General features: G+C 46.2%; 1 protein-coding gene across 6 annotated transcripts in view; it reads right to left on the bottom strand.

The window, feature by feature from the left end:
* Nucleotides 1–123: 123 nt before the first annotated feature.
* The window catches only part of LOC144170594 (protein ECT2-like), a 30,326-nt gene continuing 10,887 nt past the window's right edge, over nt 124–19,562 (bottom strand). For 2 of the 6 annotated variants that reach the window (XM_077700488.1, XM_077700490.1), the window contains exons 12-22: nt 16,966–17,105; nt 16,199–16,501; nt 13,234–13,330; nt 12,877–12,958; nt 12,304–12,382; nt 11,631–11,922; nt 10,725–10,879; nt 8,621–8,703; nt 6,290–6,458; nt 275–345; nt 124–226 (exon numbers count right to left, since the gene is read on the bottom strand). In XM_077700488.1, the coding sequence (XP_077556614.1) occupies nt 214–226; nt 275–345; nt 6,290–6,458; nt 8,621–8,703; nt 10,725–10,879; nt 11,631–11,922; nt 12,304–12,382; nt 12,877–12,958; nt 13,234–13,330; nt 16,199–16,501; nt 16,966–17,105 (1,484 nt within the window). In that variant the 3' untranslated portion in view covers nt 124–213. Of the gene's footprint in view, nt 227–274; nt 346–6,289; nt 6,459–8,620; nt 8,704–10,724; nt 10,897–11,630; nt 11,923–12,303; nt 12,383–12,876; nt 12,959–13,233; nt 13,344–16,198; nt 16,502–16,965; nt 17,106–19,562 lie in introns of those variants that run through there. The other 4 variants (XM_077700489.1, XM_077700491.1, XR_013322639.1 and 1 more) reach the window with 4 other exon arrangements.

Here is a 19,562-nt window from a genome sequence, read left to right as displayed (position 1 = left end):
TTACTCCGCCCGAAGAATGTGCTGATGCGCTGCACATTTGTTCGTTCCCAGAGTACCTTTATTGAACGCAACCGCAGCTGTTCCAAGGCGACTGCGGAAAAAAACATCCCGTGGAGGCGTAGGTGGGACTGCAGCAGGTGTTTTATTAAAAAGTGCAAGAAATAAAAACGCGAATACGCTGTGCTGCGCCAGGACCGCACGCTTTCCAGGTCGTCACCCCGTGGCTGTGCACCTAGTAGACTAAATCTGTTGCGATCAGTGCTTTTAAAGTCGTTTAGATGTTGAGGGCCCGTACGAACTGCTCTTGGGGCGCATTCCAGCGGTAGTATGCTTGACAGCCGTCCTCTGCAAGCAAGCAAAAAAAAAAGTGTTAGCGCTACAAAACGCGGCAAATACAAAATTAAGGTGCGAACACGCAGGCATTCCACATGTGAAGGCAGCATCTGAAACAACTCGCTTTCTATGCTTTAAAATTTCAGCCCCATATTGAAGTTTTTCAATAAGTTTTATATTCACTTTGGCTTGCTTCGAAGGTGCGTTTATCACCCAAAGCACCCGACGGATGGACAGTGGACACACAGATTTCTGGTGGGAGTTGTCCAACGAATGCTTACGCATTAAAAATTCAAACAATACAGGCAATCACTTTGATTGACATGGTGGGGTCTGTTGAACTTTATTTACTTCACCTCCCTCACACCAAGGGCTGAATTCTACTGGGTGCCAGAAGGCATCCGGAAGGGCGCTGGAAGATATCCAGCGGGGTTATTTCCCGCGGGGTCTTGTGCAATTGGCGCAGAGTGAGAACGTCAGCCAGTTGGCGTCACACGAGTAAGTTGTGGCTATAATTCTGTGACGTCACGTATACCCCGTGGGAAATCCCGCCGGATATCTTCCGGCGCCCTTCTGAATGCCTTCCGGCACCCAGTAGAATTCGGCCCAAACTCTCCACCCGCTCCAGCTTCCTTGTCCTACTGACGACTTTCACCAAGGCTTCATTCAATTTGACAAAGCCACCAGGTTTTTGACCACATTACACCATGGAACAGCTGTTTCACCGTGTACTTTGCATCAAGTAAAGGTATGGCGAAACAATTATCAGTTGGATCTTCAGCCTGGCGAGTTGCGGCTTACAACATTTAGCTATTAGCTACTACCCAAACTGACACTGATATGACCAGGAGAAAGGAGGGACATGGCACACATGGCAGTCACCCAGCGCAATTCAAAATGCAGATGGTAGTTCACGGTGGGCTCCTATTTGCAAAATCCGCATGTACATTTCTTGTTTTTCTCTTCCAATATCAAAGGAATATCTTGCTGAAACCTTACCGAAACACACATGGAGGTGTGTGGGGCGAGAAATAAGAGCATCAGTCTAATCTGTTCACTACAGGTGCCATACTTTTTATGGCTGAGTGGTGCAAACATAGAAAGCAGAATTGGTGCATTGCTCAATGACATTTGGAGAGCAGAAATGGGCATTCTTGGTTTACCAGTCCTGGACGGTCCGCGGCCAGTCCGAGGACTGCGTTTGGACCGGAAGCCCCATACGAATACATGGGAAAATCGAGCGCCGGATCGCGTCTCGGGCAGTCCGCGGACGATCTGGGACTGATAATCGAGGAGGCCCAATAATGAACTTGCGATGCTATTATTAATACTATCTAATTGCTGTTTGAGCCAAATGAAATACTACAATAGAGAAGAGTTAGACTAACCTTTCGAAGTAACCGAATGTCACCACACAATGTCGCTTTGTTAAATAAATGCATGGTTTAAGAACAGGTTACCGAGAATAAAAATTGCAAGTACGTCACCCATTAATTGCATGCAGAGTGCACAAATGGTGCCTTTGCTCAGTGGTGCGCACAGGATTTCATTCGAGGGGTGGGGGTGGGGGCTTTCCCCCAAAAGGAAGGGAGAACAACAACAACAAAAAAATTCAAAGCAAAAATTTATTTAAAAGATGCCACAGCGACATCTTGCTTTACATAACTTTCCAATTATTTTCATGTTTCTTCTCAGTGAAACTGCAAAACATCTGATGGTTGCGGTGAGAGCATACATCGAAACTGCATATGGTTCGTGCATAGTTTGAAAGAAACAGAATTATGGGCAGTTGTTCTGATGACAGGCAGTGTTAGTGCCCTCGTCCATTAATTCCCCCCCCCAACACCCCGACTTTTCAAGAGGGGGTGGCACACTTTCCCCTGCATATGCCGGTGCATCTGCTGTATTTCCCCAGATTTCAACGCACAAACCCGACGCCCACAGCAACCAGGCAAAGCTGTCCCGCACCTTGCCAGCCATTCTATGAAAATAGTGAAGGGCTTTACATGAAGACACACCGGATGTATCACCATGTAAGGCCCTGCATGCATACCTGCAAAGTTTGTTACACAGATGCACAAATAAAGCAGGACAGTTGAGTACGAAGACCAGAAAGTACAAAATTTATTTACACTTTTCTAACAACATATACAACACTGCAGGGTTAATGGACACCATTTACCCATATGGCCTGTAGCCTGAATGCACCCACAGAAGCATGCAATGACATGTAAATAGTACTACAGTTAAACCTGTATGTAACGATGTTGACAAAAATTCGCATTTTTTCGTTACATCCAGGTTTTTGTTACATGCAGGTTGCGAGTTAATGCTTGTGGGAATGAAGCAGAAACGAAACGAATATGCTAGACATCAGTGATGCTGCACTCACCCTTGTTCAAGGATATATTTCACACTGAAAAACTGCGTGATTGGCGCCTGCTGCTACTACACGGCCCCAGAATTCACAAACGTAACTGAGTATCACTTTTGCCTTTTGATACTTTCCGGTGCCTTAACGCGTTTCAAGAACCAAACTTCTGCTGAAAGGGCGCTTTTTTCGCGGTGAAAATTGTTGAAGGGATGTTAGCTGGGACACTGTTCCGGGCGGTGACGTTCTTCTTTCTTGCCGGCGGAGACGGCATTTAAAATTGCGTGCTTGTCTTGAAAAGACATATCTTCGTATTCAGGTACCAGAACTCATCACCCAGGAACCAATACCACAAAAATCACGGGACACACGCGACTACACGCCGGCAGGTAGGCCTATAGCACCTTACCGACGCCGCACTCACACGTGGAAACGCACGAGATTGCGGTGCGGGTGAAATTCGCTAAATTACTGCATTTCGCCATCCGATTTTTCAGAAAAAGGGCAGGAAACCTTGACTCCTCAGGGTGGCGAATTCGTTACATCCAGGTTAATCGTCGCAACTCCTTCGTTACATAGAGGTCGCCAACACATGCGCTTCAATGAAGGTGGAAATGGGGAATTGAAAAACTTCGTTAAATCCAGGAATTCGTTACATAGAGGTTCGTTACATCCAGGTTTAACTGTATGTAACAACTAGTTGGGCACTTGCTGCACACGTTCAAAAGGCTGTGTTATAATTTTGTAGCATGAGGACGTCTGACAAGCTCAAAATGAGTCTGCTCATAATTATTTGGGTTCATGCCAGCCACCAAATTGTTATACTTATTGCTGGAATTATGAAATAAGGGTGTGGCATCAAACCCTCAATTCTCTTTCATAGCACACAAAATGGAACTGCAGCATGCATCACTTTGTGTACACAATCTGTAGTAGCATTGAATTACATGGCATAAGATGTCCCTTTTTGTACAACGATATTGTATGGCCAGTTACAGCTACACTATTTTGCATTTATTTTTTCTCACCCCCTGCAAAGTTAGCAACAGCTTCTCGCATCCACCAAGGACAATGTTCTTAGCAATGGTTGCGTAATGTAGAAATCACCAATTCACAATTTCATTTATGAATTATGTCTTCAGTCTTCCATTTGAAGATTTTAAAAATAGTTTTTTGAATTAGGAAGTGGGGAGAGTTTCCTCTTTTTTTGCGTGTGTGTTTGTTTTCTCCGGGATCTGGGATTGACCCCTTCAATCGCCCACTGCAGAAAGATATGGCAACAACTGTCATCATCATCATTACTGAACGCTAAGATATAAACAGCAGCAGCTCACAAGACGTTTGAAAAGCTGGGAAAGTGAATGAACGGGATGATGGCTTGGCTACGACACACAGAGCACTGGAAAAAGCAGCACTGGGAACATAGGAAACAAGGCAGCTGCAGAAAGTGGTTGGGCAGATGCAAATGAGGAAGCCTCCGGCGGTGCCCAGAGTGGACCCTGTGAGCAGTGCAGCTATGGGCGCTAAGGACAGGGCAAAGCGAATGCGGAAGCCCCCACCCAGGCCACTGACTGCAACTAGGTGCAACCACTGAAAGTGACCATGAACCAGTAAACAAACCCCTGGTGCAATGAACAAGCAGGCATCAACGGCATTGCTGCAGGACAAGGCCAGAGAAAAGGGACGCAGAGGGCATAAAGGGACAAGCACAACTTTCCACGGCCCATGAGGTGGTTGTGCCAACACCCAAGCCCCTTGTGGGGCACTAACAGATGACACTAAAAGTCTGACACAGAACTAAGGTTGGTATACAAGTTTTCCAAATGAAGCCCACTGGATTTCAGTTGGCAACTGGGAATTGCTACGAATCGGCCAGCGCCGCAGTACTTCCCCGCATCACTCCTCGGCTGTGCAGCGAAGCCACTCGTGCGCCTTTGAAAACACGCTCCACCATGTCGGCAACAAGTTGCGACAAGCCGCGTCAGACGCTTTGCTCTCGGCGCATTTCAAAACTTCGGCGGCTGGCGGCGAGGCTCGTCTCCACGCTCTTCAAGGACACAGAGGCCCCGTCGATCTCAGCGAAGTCCTCCTCTCTCCCCTCTCCCGGACTCAATGTGCCCGAGGCTATGAACGGCTTACGAACTCTGGAAAGAGTGTTGTGTGTGTCTGCGACCTTCGTGGCGTGTTCCCGCTTGTTTGCGTTTGACCGTTATCGCTTTTGGGTATAAATAGAGCTGCCCAAACGTTGAAAACCATTCCTGTTAGAGCAGCGAATCGATGTTGTCGCTTTGCTCGAGTCCTGTATTGTAACCTCGCCCGTCGGGGCATTGTTCTTTGGCTTCGGCTCACCTCTCGCTATGAAGTAAACAGTTATGTTAGCCTACAGCTTCTGGACTTCTTCACGGCTGCAACAGCGGCTGGCCGCTCACATCCTACACGCTACCACTCGTATGTCGGAGGCCACGGAGCTCGGATCGGGTGCCCCCGCCCGGTCGCAACAGAATGGACTCCCAAGCTTCTCGATGGACCTTTACTCCAACAGGACGAACCTGTGCAACAACAGACATAGGGGCACCCTCCCCCAGAGTCCTTGCAGCCACTCATGCGGGCTTGCAATACGCTACGTGGCAGAGCAGAACTGTGGGAGAGTCGGAACATGTAGTGTTATCCCAGCTGGATCATTGCAAGGGAACACCCATTCTTCATCACAAGTTTCTCATCTACACAATGCCACAGGTGGCAGTAAGTTTCTTCTTGACAGCGACAAATTGTGGAATTTTTAAGTGAGGCAAGTGCGCCAGGAAACGGGGCCGCAAGTGAGTTTCTTGAATGCAAACCTGGTGCCAGGGTATGAAACACAAGGCAGGAATTGGGAAATTGGCTGGGCAGCAGGTTGTGTGCCTTTTTTTCTTTTTTTTAGGCACTGCATTAAAGTACTTGGCACGTCCATTCACTGAAACAATAACGAGGCAGTAAGGGTGATGGAGGAAATACGATAGCCAAATGTGAGGAGTAAGGCCGCACAAGTCAGAACCCAGCTACATAGCTGCTAACATTTTCTCATTACGGTTGTCCTCTGCGCAGCTACTGTGTTCTCCATTAGCACATACAAAAGTTGTTGCGCCTAGTGGGTGCTATGCCCAATGCCTCTGGTCATTGCCTAGCCACGTTTTCTCGCTTGAGAAGTGCTCTGTGGTGCTTTTGATTGACCAGCTTCACACTTCGACAGATGTGATTTAAAAAAGAAAACCCGTTGAACAGCCAAATGCCTCAGGAGCATTCCACTCACAACCCTTCACCAGTCTTTGCTTAGATTCTCGGATCCCACCTCTGATAAGGCAGCCAGCAAACTCGCACAGTGTTGAAATTTGGACGGAACAGCAAGTGCTAGACGCTGTGTTCCAAACAGCTCTACGCCAGCAACCAGCAATCCACTGTAGCCTGCTCGGCTAGGCCGGGAAACCCATAATTGTTGGGGAGCTGCACGCACAACAGCTCCCGTGCTCTTGTGGTACACTAGCCGAGGGCACGAGATACCACGAAGGCGTCATCCTTGTGGGGGCCCTTTTTTTGAAGGCTACTCACGCTCGCATGGGGCCCTAGTTGCATGTACTGCCGGGGTGCCTGGTTGTCCACAAACTTCATAGGGCTCCCAGTGGTTGATGCTGCACGGCTGAGTTGATGCTTCGGTGTGGCCACCCGCCGTGTGGCGGACAAGGCACGTGAGATCCTTTCTCCTTTCTTGCCAGCATACCTGCTCATGCAGAAGAAGATTTTTGCACTGCCGGGTGTCAGCATCTTTCAAAAATAAACTATACTGGAGCTTTTCAGATACTGCAAAAAGTTAGAAGCTGGCAGTATGGCAATGCACACACACTCTTCAGGATTTTTTTTTCAGAATGCCTTAGCAGTGTAAAAAAGCTACAAGTAGTTGTCAATGCAACATTCTCATTGCAACTGGAACACAACATTACTATTGCAAGTTCATCCCTCTTACGAATCCAGCAATATAAGAGGCAAAAGAGATGTTTGAAGCACAGGGAAGTGCAGTGTTGGCAGCCCCAGCCTTTCTCACACCAACACTGAGGCAAAAATACCTGCAGCTCCATTAATCAGAAGGCTAAACTTGTGAGTGGTGGCACAAGCAAAGTTCCAGGGCTGTGCCTGCAAGAAGGTGCCCTGCCATAGCAACTATAGCCATGTAAAAGGTGTACGTATTTGCTGAGTCTAGAGGTATCATTCCTCATTTTGGTTCCTTTAAGAATATACATCCACGCATGGAGCTTCTTTACACAAATGGTAAAGAATCTGCCCATTGGCACCATGACTATCCAGTGGTCATCAATAATGTCTGCCCTGAAACAGACAAAATGGCAATATTAATCTCATTAAAGTCCTTGACTTGTGTATGGTTCAGTGATTACATGTTTAGGCGCAAATAAGCAGACATTTCTCACAAAGCCTGCCACAAAATTAAATCTCAAGATTGCCACAAATTCTAGAATACTTTTAATTCTTATGCAAAAAAATTCATTTATACAGTCAGAACAGAAAACTACACACGCCCTTTAATTCGCATCATAAAAACTAACGGTAATGTTCTTAAAGGGGCCACGAGGGCAAAATACAAGTTTGTTTTATTCGAAAGATTTCGTTTTTTATAATGTTCCTAGCGCTTGTCCGGCAGCAAGTGATGCCGTATTCACTTAGAAATTAATCAATTTAGGTTAATATTTTGATTCTCCCGCCAAATCAGGCGATTTTTGGGACGTCAGCAATGAAGTCATAAGAGCGTGTATACAAACGAACTTGCGCTGCATGATTCGGCTGCAGCGCTGCTTGCTGTCAGTCTTCCCAGATATCCGCCGCGGTGGCTCAGTGGCTAAGGCGTTGCGCTGCTGAGCACGAGGTCGCGGGTTCGATCCCCGGCCGCGGCGGCCGCTTTTCTGATGGAGGCGAAAAGCAAAAACGCCCGTGTGTACGAGATTTCGGCGCACGTTAAAGATCCCCAGGTGGTCAAAATTAATCCGGAGCCCTCCACTACGGCGCGCCTCATCGCCTGCGTTGCGTCGGCGCGTTAAACCCTACAATCAATCAATCAATCAGTCTTCCCAGATGGCGCTACCATACTTGCGCACGGACCCGTTGTCTGCCGTTGCTTTGTTTTTTGACCGTATTTGCACCTGGCTTGTTTTTGTTGCTGTAGAAAGTAATCGTTTCATGAAATATAGATTATTCTCGAAACAGGGTCACGTAAGACAACGTCACTTACGCCAATCGGCCAGTGCATGTAAGACAACTCGAAAGCGGCGGACTGCTGTGTAGCTAAAACAAGCATAGTGCGCGCAGTGCCAACAACAGTGCGCATCGGTACTTCTATGTTTACATTTGCTTTTGTCCACTGTTTATCCCCCCATTCTTACTGCTATAAAAAGAATGTGCCCGAAATTTAAGCACAAATACGGTAGCTGTTTGGCAAGCGTAAAAGCTCTGCCTAATTTGCGTTTGCTTTCGCCGGCCTCTGCAAATCCCAGAGCTGCCTGGTATGACATCATAGGTTCTGTTGCGGGAAATGAGCTAATGGGTCGCATGGCCATTCCCTTTTTTCCTAATTATATAGCTTAATTGAGCGAAGTGTGTGTTAAAAGCGGTGTCAGTATGATTCTAATGAGGCAACCTTTCGAATAAACCAAACTTGTGTTTTGTCTTCATGGCCCTTCTAAATGTAAGACACCCTTCCTTCCCAGACTGCTTTGTACGATGACGTTTGCAAGCGCTGCCTATCATGAATCTATTTCGATGCCACCGCTTGCTTGAAACCAGGGTTAGCTGTGGAAAATGATGTTAATGCGGCCAGTGGGCCCTGTTTCAAAGTCTACCCCTCTGGCCCTGCACCCCCTAGAGGGTTCTACTTGCTTTAGAGCTTTGGCCAGGGTTGTCTCCTGGGCAGCGGGGACCAGGCCCAGGTCAAACGCAGACGTCTTCGTCAGGAAGGCAGCCTGCAAATCGGGAGACATTAACTACTATGCACTGCTTTACTTTTATTCATCTGAAAATACATCAGCGGGGGTGGAGATACGGTACTAAATAAACCTAAATTTTCCCCAATTACAGTAAAACAAGCTTGTTATAACGAAGTTGAAGGGGGAGTCGTTATTGCTTCGTTATAACCATTACTTTTTTATAGCCAATGTCAATTTCTACCGACAATTTACATGTGAGAGGATGTACTCACCCCAGAATCTCACAGCATCCCACAAAGACAAGAAGTGACAAAAAAAGAAAAAGAAAGAAAAAGGCGAAGAATTGTTACTTTATTCACGCCAAACGGCTCATCCAGATCATTCGACAGCACACATGCTGGCGGCTCACTACACACAGAAACCGTCCTTGATAGATTTTTGCCGAGTATTCTTCAGACGAATGACTGCCTTTTCAGCTGTAGCTGCGATTTCAAGTCAGTCCTCGCAGTCATTGTGAGCGCCAAAGAAGCGGCACAGCAGACCTGCTGCCTCCCGGCAGAGTGCCTGGAAGAACGTCCAGGCACCCTACCAGGAGCCCGGGCGACATGCACTCTCACGCACTTGTGTACAGGAGCTTGCAGCCATTTTACCACACTGGAGTTGGCGGCCTGTAGCTAGCGCGAGCTTTGGATGACCACATCTGTGATGCGACGCAAACCGTCACATGCTACACAACATTGACCTGACGGGCACCAAAATGGTCTATAAATGCTTGTTGGGAAAACAAAAAGGTTTGTTATACCCATTCTAAGGAAATTTTAGCTTCATTAAAACGTCCTAACGTCATGGGCGTCTATGGGAATTCCAAGGGGAATTTCATTTACTTCGTTATATCCATTAGTTCAATATACCCCGTCTAGTTATAACGAGGTTTTACTGTAGTAGCACAATTGGGCAACTAAATTACATGAGAAAAACAATTCTGAAAGAAGAATTTCCAGTCTGCACAGCTTTAGGGAAGAAATCTGTTTTTATAGCTATTAGATTTTATGGAAACAGCAGCCAAGGGGTGTTCATGACTGTGAGAAGGTTTGGGTGATTGTGATTAACATACATCAGCCCTGAAAGTCTGCCCACCTATATTTACCAACGATATGGCTCATTGCCTCAGTAAAGCTCTGCAGCTTATTTGAAGAAAGTTTGATTTCAACGACGTGATCCCACACAGGCACGAGAAGCGTGAATGCAGAAGAGAAACTGTATCAAGAAAACCTTCAGTTTTTTAATGGGCCAACCACAATGGGATGGTTTTTATGTTGGGCTTTGCACAAAAAAAAAGAAAAGAAAGGCACAATCGTTAAGTGAGAAATTTTTTGTGTAGCGAACCTCTAAGCACCACATACAATGCTAAAAGATTCATCACTACTAATGAAAAATTTCAAAAGGCTGTAGCTTCTCTTTCAGCCATTTGCAGTAACCTTAACTGGCTGCTTGATATAATGCAAGAAATGTTGGGAACAAACTTCACTAAAACCCAATTTTTTTTACAGATGAAATATTTTGATGGTACTGGTGAGTAACAGAATGGTTGGTTTGTTCTGGGCTGCTACTGAACTCCTTTACTAAAAATTGAGGATGCGGCTGAAAGAATTTGTCCACGTATAATTGGTGTAGAGCAATAGACAAGCTATAACACCTTGCTAGTTCACTCTGGCAATGTATATTCTGTTTATTTTTATGCACAGAATCCCTTCCCAAGCTCTTTTTCACAGCGAGTCCAGGAACTTTAGAGAGACCGACAATGGCTTTCATGAGACTTCAGAGGTTTCCACTCTGACCTGCAGGCTTACACAGAAAAGAGAAAAAAGCAAAAGCAGATTTTTTTCTCTTCTTGCAACAAATGCAGTGATCTGTGCAGGTTCATCCTGCCTAACTGACGAGGGCAGTTGGCAGCTTCATAACATTTTCCTAGTTAAGTGAGAAAAGAATCTGCTGTGCACTGAAACACATTCCTCGCCACAGAGGGCATGCCAATAAACCCCTCAGAAGGGGCTCACATGGTCTGGTACGCCATGGACCTTGGCCGTGTGCTGGCAGAGGACACGCAAGAAGTCCCCACACACAGCAGCCGGCTGCTCCGCCACGAACGTGTACCGACTCTCTTGGAGCTCAGTCGGGGGTCGCAACGCCAGGCCAAAGGCACTCTCAATGTCTGCAAAGTGTGCACGTCTGCTCAAACTCTACATGACCACTAACTGCACAGGTTTTCCCTGAACCTTTTTGCTAGAACATCGATAGTCATAAGGGAAGCACTGCAGGTGTTGCATTTTGTGAGAGGTCAGTCTGATACGTGAAAGGTGACTGTTTTTCTCTATGTCTCTGTAATGCCTTTAGAGAGGTGCAGCTCAAGTTAAGCTGTGTATGACCACATGCCAAAGCAAGCAAAAGTGCAGGACTGCAGTAAACAGAACAACCACGCTGCAGCATTTCAATGCAGTGTCAATCCTGCTGTTACAGTTAAATCCCATATTTTTACATAAAATTAGATTTGTCATTATTTCAAGAGTAGGCATAAAAAACCTTATGAAAGGAAAAAATGGCCCTAAAGTTGAGGACTATTGTGGTACATAGTATCATGCAACTTGTCATAATGATGGTGACTTTCAGAAGCATGAAATGCTTGCTCAGAGTTTAATTAGAATTGCTCGGTGCATTGAATGGTTAAAACATCACTTTTTTGAAACGAACATGTTGACTTAAACTGCACAGTGTGCTTTGATTCAAATCTGATGCCCACCACTGTATAAAAAAAGCACATCCATCTAGATGATTACAGTTCCCCAAAACCATCCTAGAGGGGGATGATGGTCAATCTGCCGTGTTTACAGCAGCTTTGAAATTGACGAAAGGCCCTGCTAGTAGTGCTGAGTTGAGGAAACTGTACAAACTAGGTCGGCACTAACCACTGTCGCCTTGGGGGTCGAGTTGGGAGACGCGCCTGATGTCACACAACTGCACCATGTGCAGATGCTTGTAGGCCTTGGGCAAACTTGCGTGTGCCACGGTGGAGGGAGTAGAAGTGCCAGAGGAGGACGGAGTCGCCTTGTTGGTCCGCCGCCGGCACACCTCCAGCACATCAGAGAAGAGGAACAGGGTCACCGGGACGCTCTTGCAGCTCAGGCTTCCTCCTTCCACCCCAATCTTCACCGCCTCCAGGTGGCTCACAAAGTGGCGCTTCCCCGACAGGAAGTCGGGCTGAAAGAGAATACCCCTCGTTTCGAACAGGGCGGACCCACAACCCCCCAAGAAACTACCAAGAATAAGGTCACTGACAACCTGCCATTTTGATATGAGTGCATCTTCCCCATATATAAAAACAAGTCCTCACATGAGGAAACCCACCAGGAAGAAATTCGAGCACAAGCAGCATTCCAAATTGGTTCTCTCCTCTGCAGACCAACAAATGATTTGTAATGTCGAGAGAAACTGTACATGGTGTGTCATGGAGGAGGACGATGACACTTGCTAAACTAATTTCTTCGGTACCTCTACTGTATTTTTGGCTGTTTGCAGCGCGCAGAGCATGTTCACAGCAAGCCAGTGGGTCTGTCAAGATCAGGATCAAGAAGGACTCACCGGGCAGTTCTCAATGTCATTGAAGATGTCAAGAATGGCCATCTGGCTCTCGGCTTTACGCTTGTCTTCGTTGATTTTTCTGCAAGATTGAAAACAGTGCTCCAACTGTAGCCACTATAAATGCATCGGCTTGCTTGCACATAGCTGCCAGCCTTTCATCCGATATTGAGAGCACAATTACTTTGAAATCACTGACGAAAAGCTTTTGGAGCAGCAGTCATTTATGCGGGTTCCAGGTGTATACAAACCAGCAAGTACATTGCACATTCAACCAAATATACAAGGACACGCGAGAACTGTCAAAATCATCATTATTTTGGCATTTTTGGTGTTACTAAACAACAGCTCAAGCCATGAGCCATATATATGCACTCAGGATGCTGTAATTTACTTATACAGCCCAACTGCAGCAGCACACAAGGCAACAAGGAATAAAAAAGGCAGAATGCAAACAGCTTTGAATTTGTGTCGTTTTCCTCCTGTGTCACAGTTTTCACTGCTCTTCATCATTCCCTGCACCAACTCACCCAAGCTTCTGAATTTCTGAAACGCAGGCATTCGAACATCACTCACAGCAAAACTTCACCCAGCGCCACTACAGCTTTGACCAATTCTTGAAAATCCTTAGCATCTTCTGGTGTGCGTTTTTTTAACTCTGAAAAAAAAGAAAAAGAAAAAGGGAGTGAAAAGAAAAGCACATGCCAAGGTAAGCACTACCAGTTAACACTGCAGTGGTCAAGGAGCCCATGTAACTGGGCAATCAATAGTAAAGACGTGTGTGCACGCATGCACATATGCACAAATGCACACATGCATGCCTGTGCGCACACAAAAAAAGCACCAGAGCACCTCAGCATGCTCCACAGTTACTTTGGCAGCGATCAAGTTTAATGACAAGGCCATGCACAGGGTTCCTTCCTGGTCACACACCTTTCAGCAGCAGGGCCATGCTCCCAAGCCTCTGGATGGGGCGGATCATCAGTGCTGCCAGAGACTGCCGGCCGCACACTGGCTTGGTCTGGCACCTCTGCGAGGCCAAGCTGAAAATCACAAGACTTGGCCGGGACATGTAGCAGATACACAGTGGTGTGAAAGAAGACATGTTTCAGCACGATGCTGTTGCGCAGAGTGCGATGACAGGTGCGTATCCTATCAGTCCCATCTCTGACAAGTTCACTTTGATGAAGGAAGTGCCCTTGTTGGAAACCAGCTCTTTCGCTGCAACTAGCACTGCCACTTTGAAAATTATCACAGGGAGCTGAAGGACAGGGAAGGGTCTTTTTTGATTTGGGGACATGTGGAACCCGTGTTCATCCTGTGGTCACTGAGCTGCAACCGCGCTCCACATGGCGGTGCTCTACTGCCCCAGTATTCCTGGTGAGTCATGCTATCTCAATCCCTGCAGTGTTGTTCATTTCCATATTGTTAGTGCTTGGCTTTCTACTAGCAGTCTGTTCCCACGATTTCAGGTTGCGTTAAGTTTGGCCAGTTTTAAGGGGGGACGCGGCTTTCAACTTCGGAAAAATGACCAAAACATCGTTTTTTTGAAACCCACATATTCGGCTTCTATGTTTCCTATTCTATGCGTCTGCAAAGTTTTTAGGCTGAAAAGCGTCGCAAAGTGGCATAAAAAAATACTTTTGTCAGGCGCGGTGACAAACTATCAGCGCAAAAGGGCGAAAAAACGGCAATTTTCGGAGCGCTCTATCTCCGCACCGGTGCCACCGGGCGCGGCCATTTTGATATGGTTAGATCGGCCGAGCGATCGTCTTTCCGGTTCTGCTCGCCTCTTTTATCTTCGTTCATTCACAAACGCACAAACGGCAGAAAAGAAACGACGCACAAACGAAGCTAGAAATAGATGCTGAAGCGCTATTGGTCCTCGGTCGGGGCGCGGAACACCGACCCTCCTGATTGGATGTCACGGGCGCAATGCAAGATGGCGGCCGCCTGAGCTGCGTAGCGAGCGGGTTGAGTTCATTTTCGCCGCTTCGCTCGGCCGAGTTTCTGTTCAATCTATGGCATTCAACACGGACGTTATCGCGGTGGGAATGCCGGAGATAACGAGCCAGATTACGGGAAGTTGTGTGGCTCGAAAGGAGGAGGTCATCGAACGCTTCGTGGTGCGCGTGACTCTACCGTCGCCAGACCCCGGAGGGTGACGCGGTGTGCGCGCTTGCAATAGCGGTTCGTGAAGTGAACTTTTGGTCGGGTTTGCGATGTTTACACGCTTAGTTATTGCTGTGTTTTGACTGTGGGCTCGCTAGCCTTGAGAAAGAAACGGTCGACGCGTCAAACGCTGCGGCGCGCACGGCATAGCCGACGCGCATTGGGGCAGCACATGACTGGGCAACCGGTTACGATTGAACGCCAGTAGTTGTAATTAATGCCTGCGTCGTTAGATTTAATCTTAAAAGCGACCTGACCAGCCATATCAGCTGTAATCAAAGTTCGATATGTCGCGGTAAGCGTGCGCTAAGATGCGCGCGAGCCATATCGCCTTTCTTGCGCAACGTTTCCCGTGCACTTGTAATTTTCATGCAAACAGGTTTGAGTTAGTAATATAGGAATAAAAATATGTTCTCTGCATTAAAAATGTACGTTTGTCGCAGCATTTAACAGTGATTTTTTAGTGAAATTATTGATTCCATTGCTCAGGGCATACTGGCTTTGCTGCGAGAAATATTGGATGCCTTGAATGTCAAAAGTAGTAAAAAAATATGCTCTTGCATTGAAGTTGGGAGTTATGCAGAATACTCTACCAAGCTTCAAAGTAGCTCATTTTCATCCTTGTGGTATGCAAACTTTTGGCAATGAACACCTGCATGTATGAGTACTAAGTTGCTGTGCCAGGCAAGATGATAAAACATAAAAAAAAAGCCAAAAATGTTCAAATTTAAGTTAAAAAAATGCTTAACTTGTTGCCATGGTGACAACACTGCAAAAGGAGGCTGTTCAGTGCGATACAGCCAACCAGCTAACCTACTTTGCATTGAAAGCCCATTGAAACCTATCTCCCCCTTCATTTGATCTGCAAAGTGGGGTATGTACTCTTCACAGAGGAGCTGAAAATGATATTTTCTGGAAAGAGAAAGGCTGTGAGAGGCACTCCAATTTCAAGGCAAGGCATTCCAGAAGCCCCATGTTCAAAAGGACATGAAAGGCTACAACCGTGACGACTTTTGATAAGTGAAACCAATGTTGCAACTTTGGAAGCCGTTTTCTCAAAACAGTTTTTTTTGCCACCTGTGTCGCTTGTACCAGGGATTTCTTTGTGACCGCTGGGTCTATTTTGATTCCGTTTCTTGCATTACATTCCTTGATGAACAGTTCAGGGCGTGACACTCTTGGTTTTCCAGATTTGTTTTTTGTGATTTTTTTATTCACATAATCGTTCACAGTCAACATGCCTATTGCACATTAACCTCTAAAAAAATGAAAACTAAAAAACATTGTGTTGTAAAAAAAAAATTCTAAAACTGTCACGACCTCGTCCATTCATTTGGGAATGCAAAGCACTTCGAACAAATTTTCTATCATGTTTTATAAGCCGCTCAAGCTCGGTACAAGCGGAACAGAAAGAAAATTTAATACATAAAAAAGTTTTCAGAATATTAGCTTGAAATTTTTATGGTGTTATCACGGAAGCATTTCCAGTTGCTGTGCCAATTTTCATCAAAATCCACAAAGAAATAAAAAAGTTGATTTTGAAAGCCACGTCCCCCCTTAAACTTTTCGACAGAATGAGAAAGCATTGCCCATACTTTTTCACGAGAAAATGGCAGCTCTAAATATGGTCCATGAAAATGGTGGTTTCCAATGTGGCAAAGCATGTTGCACCTGCACATCTGCCTCCCACAAGTGTTCATGATGGGTGAGTGCTCACGTAGCTTACCTTCAGAAATGCATGAAACCTTGGTCGCTGCTGCTCGCACTGGACCAAGGTCCTCTTGGCGTGCTCGTAAGAGTTGACATAGGGCGGGTAAAGCCTCCCAAAGGCCTCGCAGCGCGTGAGGACAGCCTTGGCCACCGGGTGCTCTTCCGACCAGCAGTCCAGCATGGCTTGCAGCTCCTGTTGCAGGCTGCGGTGGACCTCATAGATGGGTGGAAGGTGCCCAAAGATGAGCTCCACCTCCGTGGCATCCAGCAGCGGGGCCCCCTGCTTGCTGCCAAGCTCCTCGAGGGGCGCCTTGAACAGCTGTGCACAGGGACACTGGCTGTGCACTCACTGCCAAATACCGTTGGAGCCAATACATGCTCCCACCATGCCCACTTGAAACTGCCCCAAGGCATGCAGGAAGGCAAACTTGAAGTTGAACATTTTAACAAATGCCAGGTGGAAAGTGAGTGTGGGTCATAGCAGAGAAGAGGGAGATGGCTCTGACCCAAACCCGTGCTGCCAGATTTATGCTCCCAGCTCTGCGGCCATGACACATGCGCTAGGGTGTGAAGATGCTTGGTGTGGGGAAAGAAGCGTGCTAGCCTGCATTTGTGCAAGCAGAAGGAACTACAACTACCCATGGCAGTAAGGGAACAGCTGCCACTATCCTGCGCTGAAGGAAAAGCCGACAGTAACCATCATCAAAGCTGCACAAGGTGCGACCCACAGTGCACAGAGAGGGCAACACTAGCTGGCACGCACGGACGGTGCCCTGTTCCTACCGTGAGGATGGCGTGCAGAATGGCCACATAGTTGGTCTCTGTCTGCAGCAGCTCTAGGCACACCTGCTGCCGCTTCGACATGCGGCTCAGATCGGGCTGTTCCGAGGTCTTCTCGGGGCCTTCACCAACTGCCTCCACTGCTGCAGGAACAAAACAAACACACCACATACCGTCTGCACCATCCAAACCTTCCCCTAAAGATGTGAATAGAATTCTGAAAAACCAGCAATGACAAAATTGGCTTCCTTACCATTAGTGCCTATTTGATTCAACTATAGCCGGTATTTATTGAAAAGTTTAGCTGCCAATTTCTTAATTTGGCAACACTGAAATGGCCACGGACATGGCCGAAGTGCCACAAACATGGCGCAGCTTATGCCACTGCGGCCGCACGCCGAAGAACAAATATAACACCAGCGTGCGTCGCCTGCTCCGTTTCAACCCGATTCTCAACGGTGGTGCCAACAGACTTGTTATTTATCGCACTCACATTTGAGTCGAGGCGGGCTAGAGGTTGGAATGTCCAACCCATATCATGCGCTTAGCACGGACACGGACAAGTACCGCCATCTCGCCGAGCCCGACGTAACCAGTGACGGTGCATTCACATGGTTGCCTGCATGTGCGCCTCGCTATTGAATACCGGCCATATGTGTTTACTGCCTGAACAACTCTAGTTGTCTGACCAGCTTGACAAGAAATTGCTTAGGCACACAGCAAAAGCTAATAAAACTTGCATTGCAATCAGTTTTTGGGGAAGCATTAGGGTCACCGGTGATTGATGCTTTATACTGCCAATTTCGACATGTAGTCATTTCTTGTGCACCTAATGCACCCCAGTGGTTAGTCTAGGCACTGCACTTTTAGGATTAGTTTAAATTATCCTGCTCCACCAATATAAAAATTTTTGACAGCGTTTTGCGAGCTGAGGTCTGGTTTCGCGAAAAGGGGCATGGTAGAGCTACTAGATCGTAGCTTATTTAGTGGCTCTAGGGCATGGCTGCAGCACTTGACAACAAACGTGCCGCTTGTGGTTATGCTGTATCACCATCAAAATGTTTTTATCAAAAGGCTCCGAGCAAGTCAAATTACAAATTATGTTGTCACCTTTGTAATCCGGCAGCATTGAGAGCTGATAATTACCTGAAAATAGCACCAGCTACTCACTGGCGAGCTGTGGTTCAAAGAAAGGGTAGCTTTATTCTGCCAAAGCTTATTTCTGAAGGTCCCCTGCATGTCTAACATGTGGGCCAGTCATTTTTAGCCAGTTTCCAGCCGTTTCAATTTCATTTTTTGCGTTGAAAAATTAATATTTGGTGATACTACGCAGTTACCAAACTTCAAGCCAATTTTCCATGGTGCCTCTGTCACTTGCTACTGTTCCTCGAGAAAAGCACGCCGCTTGTGGTTTCACTTCACCCACGCCTTACTTCTGCAATAACAGCTGCAGCTGAAAGTCGAAAGATAACACCACGTCGTCAGATATCAGTTCAGACAAGAAGAGCACTTGCAATCAGCCTTAAACTTTGCCAGCTGTTCATGGCCAATTTCGTTTCGTTTCTGCACGAGGGTATTTCTGGAGGTGTAGTGTTGATTCTTAGTAGAGCTGCCTATTCTGACAAAGTTTTCGGGGGACTCGATATTGTTTCTTTCTTCAAAAATTTTAGGTGGCGCTGCAATGTAGGAGGCTCATAGTGTTGAATATAATGCGACAGCTGCTTGGTGAAAGCTTGCTGGGCCAATTCTAGCACATCGCACCTTATTTCTACAAGCAGGGTTACCATATTGAGTCAGAAGATAAACCACAAGTTAAATTTCTGACAGACAAATGATGATCCGAACGTCAACAAACAACCACCAACAAGTTTGGTTTTCAACTCAGAGTGGATTTTTTCACACTACTTGTTTTCTCTGAATCTTGTGCTGGCTGTAGTCATTGACAAGGTGTTTTACATCACGTGGGGACTAGTTGGTGCATCTAACAATGTCAAACCACAAGATTTCTTGAAGAGAACCATCCAAAATGGCACATTTCGAAATGAAGGTTGGGCTTCACCACAAGGCATGGGCAGCATGCATGCTAACATTTTTTTTAATATTTGAAAAATTGTTCTGCACAACTGAATTTTTTTTCTAGGATGGGTTTTTGAAATGTTTACCTACAAAAGGTATATTCTGAATTTTTTTCTACTACCGATGGTTTGTTGAACACAACTCCCTTGCTTTCACTTTTTTTTTTTGAAGTCCTGACAAAAATTTTGAATTTGACAAATTTTTTTGTAACTATTATTTATGAAAACATCACTAAAACTGGCGTTGTTGGAAAGGGCTTTGAATCATCTACATTTTATTTCACTGCAATATGTCCCTAACCTATGGGTTTAGCACACAAAAAATGTTTCGTTAGACCTCCAAAGATCGGTCAATTTCCTTAGGTAATGAAAGAGTTCATGCCACGGCATAAAATATTTAAAGATTGTTTATCTTGAAAAACTGACTTGCTGCCGTAAAATCTTCAAAAACAGTCCACCAAGGAAGGAGGAGTATAATAAGGTGCGCTACCCTTTGGCACCCAACCAAGGATTGTTCGAAGTGTT

This window comes from Haemaphysalis longicornis, unplaced genomic scaffold (assembly GCF_048455015.1).
Source record: "Haemaphysalis longicornis isolate Haplotype H1 unplaced genomic scaffold, Haemaphysalis longicornis Haplotype H1 scaffold_2, whole genome shotgun sequence".
Lineage (NCBI taxonomy): Eukaryota > Metazoa > Arthropoda > Arachnida > Ixodida > Ixodidae > Haemaphysalis > Haemaphysalis longicornis.
The sequence above is the reverse complement of the archived record's forward strand: the minus strand, read 5'-3'. Positions and strand labels throughout refer to the sequence as shown.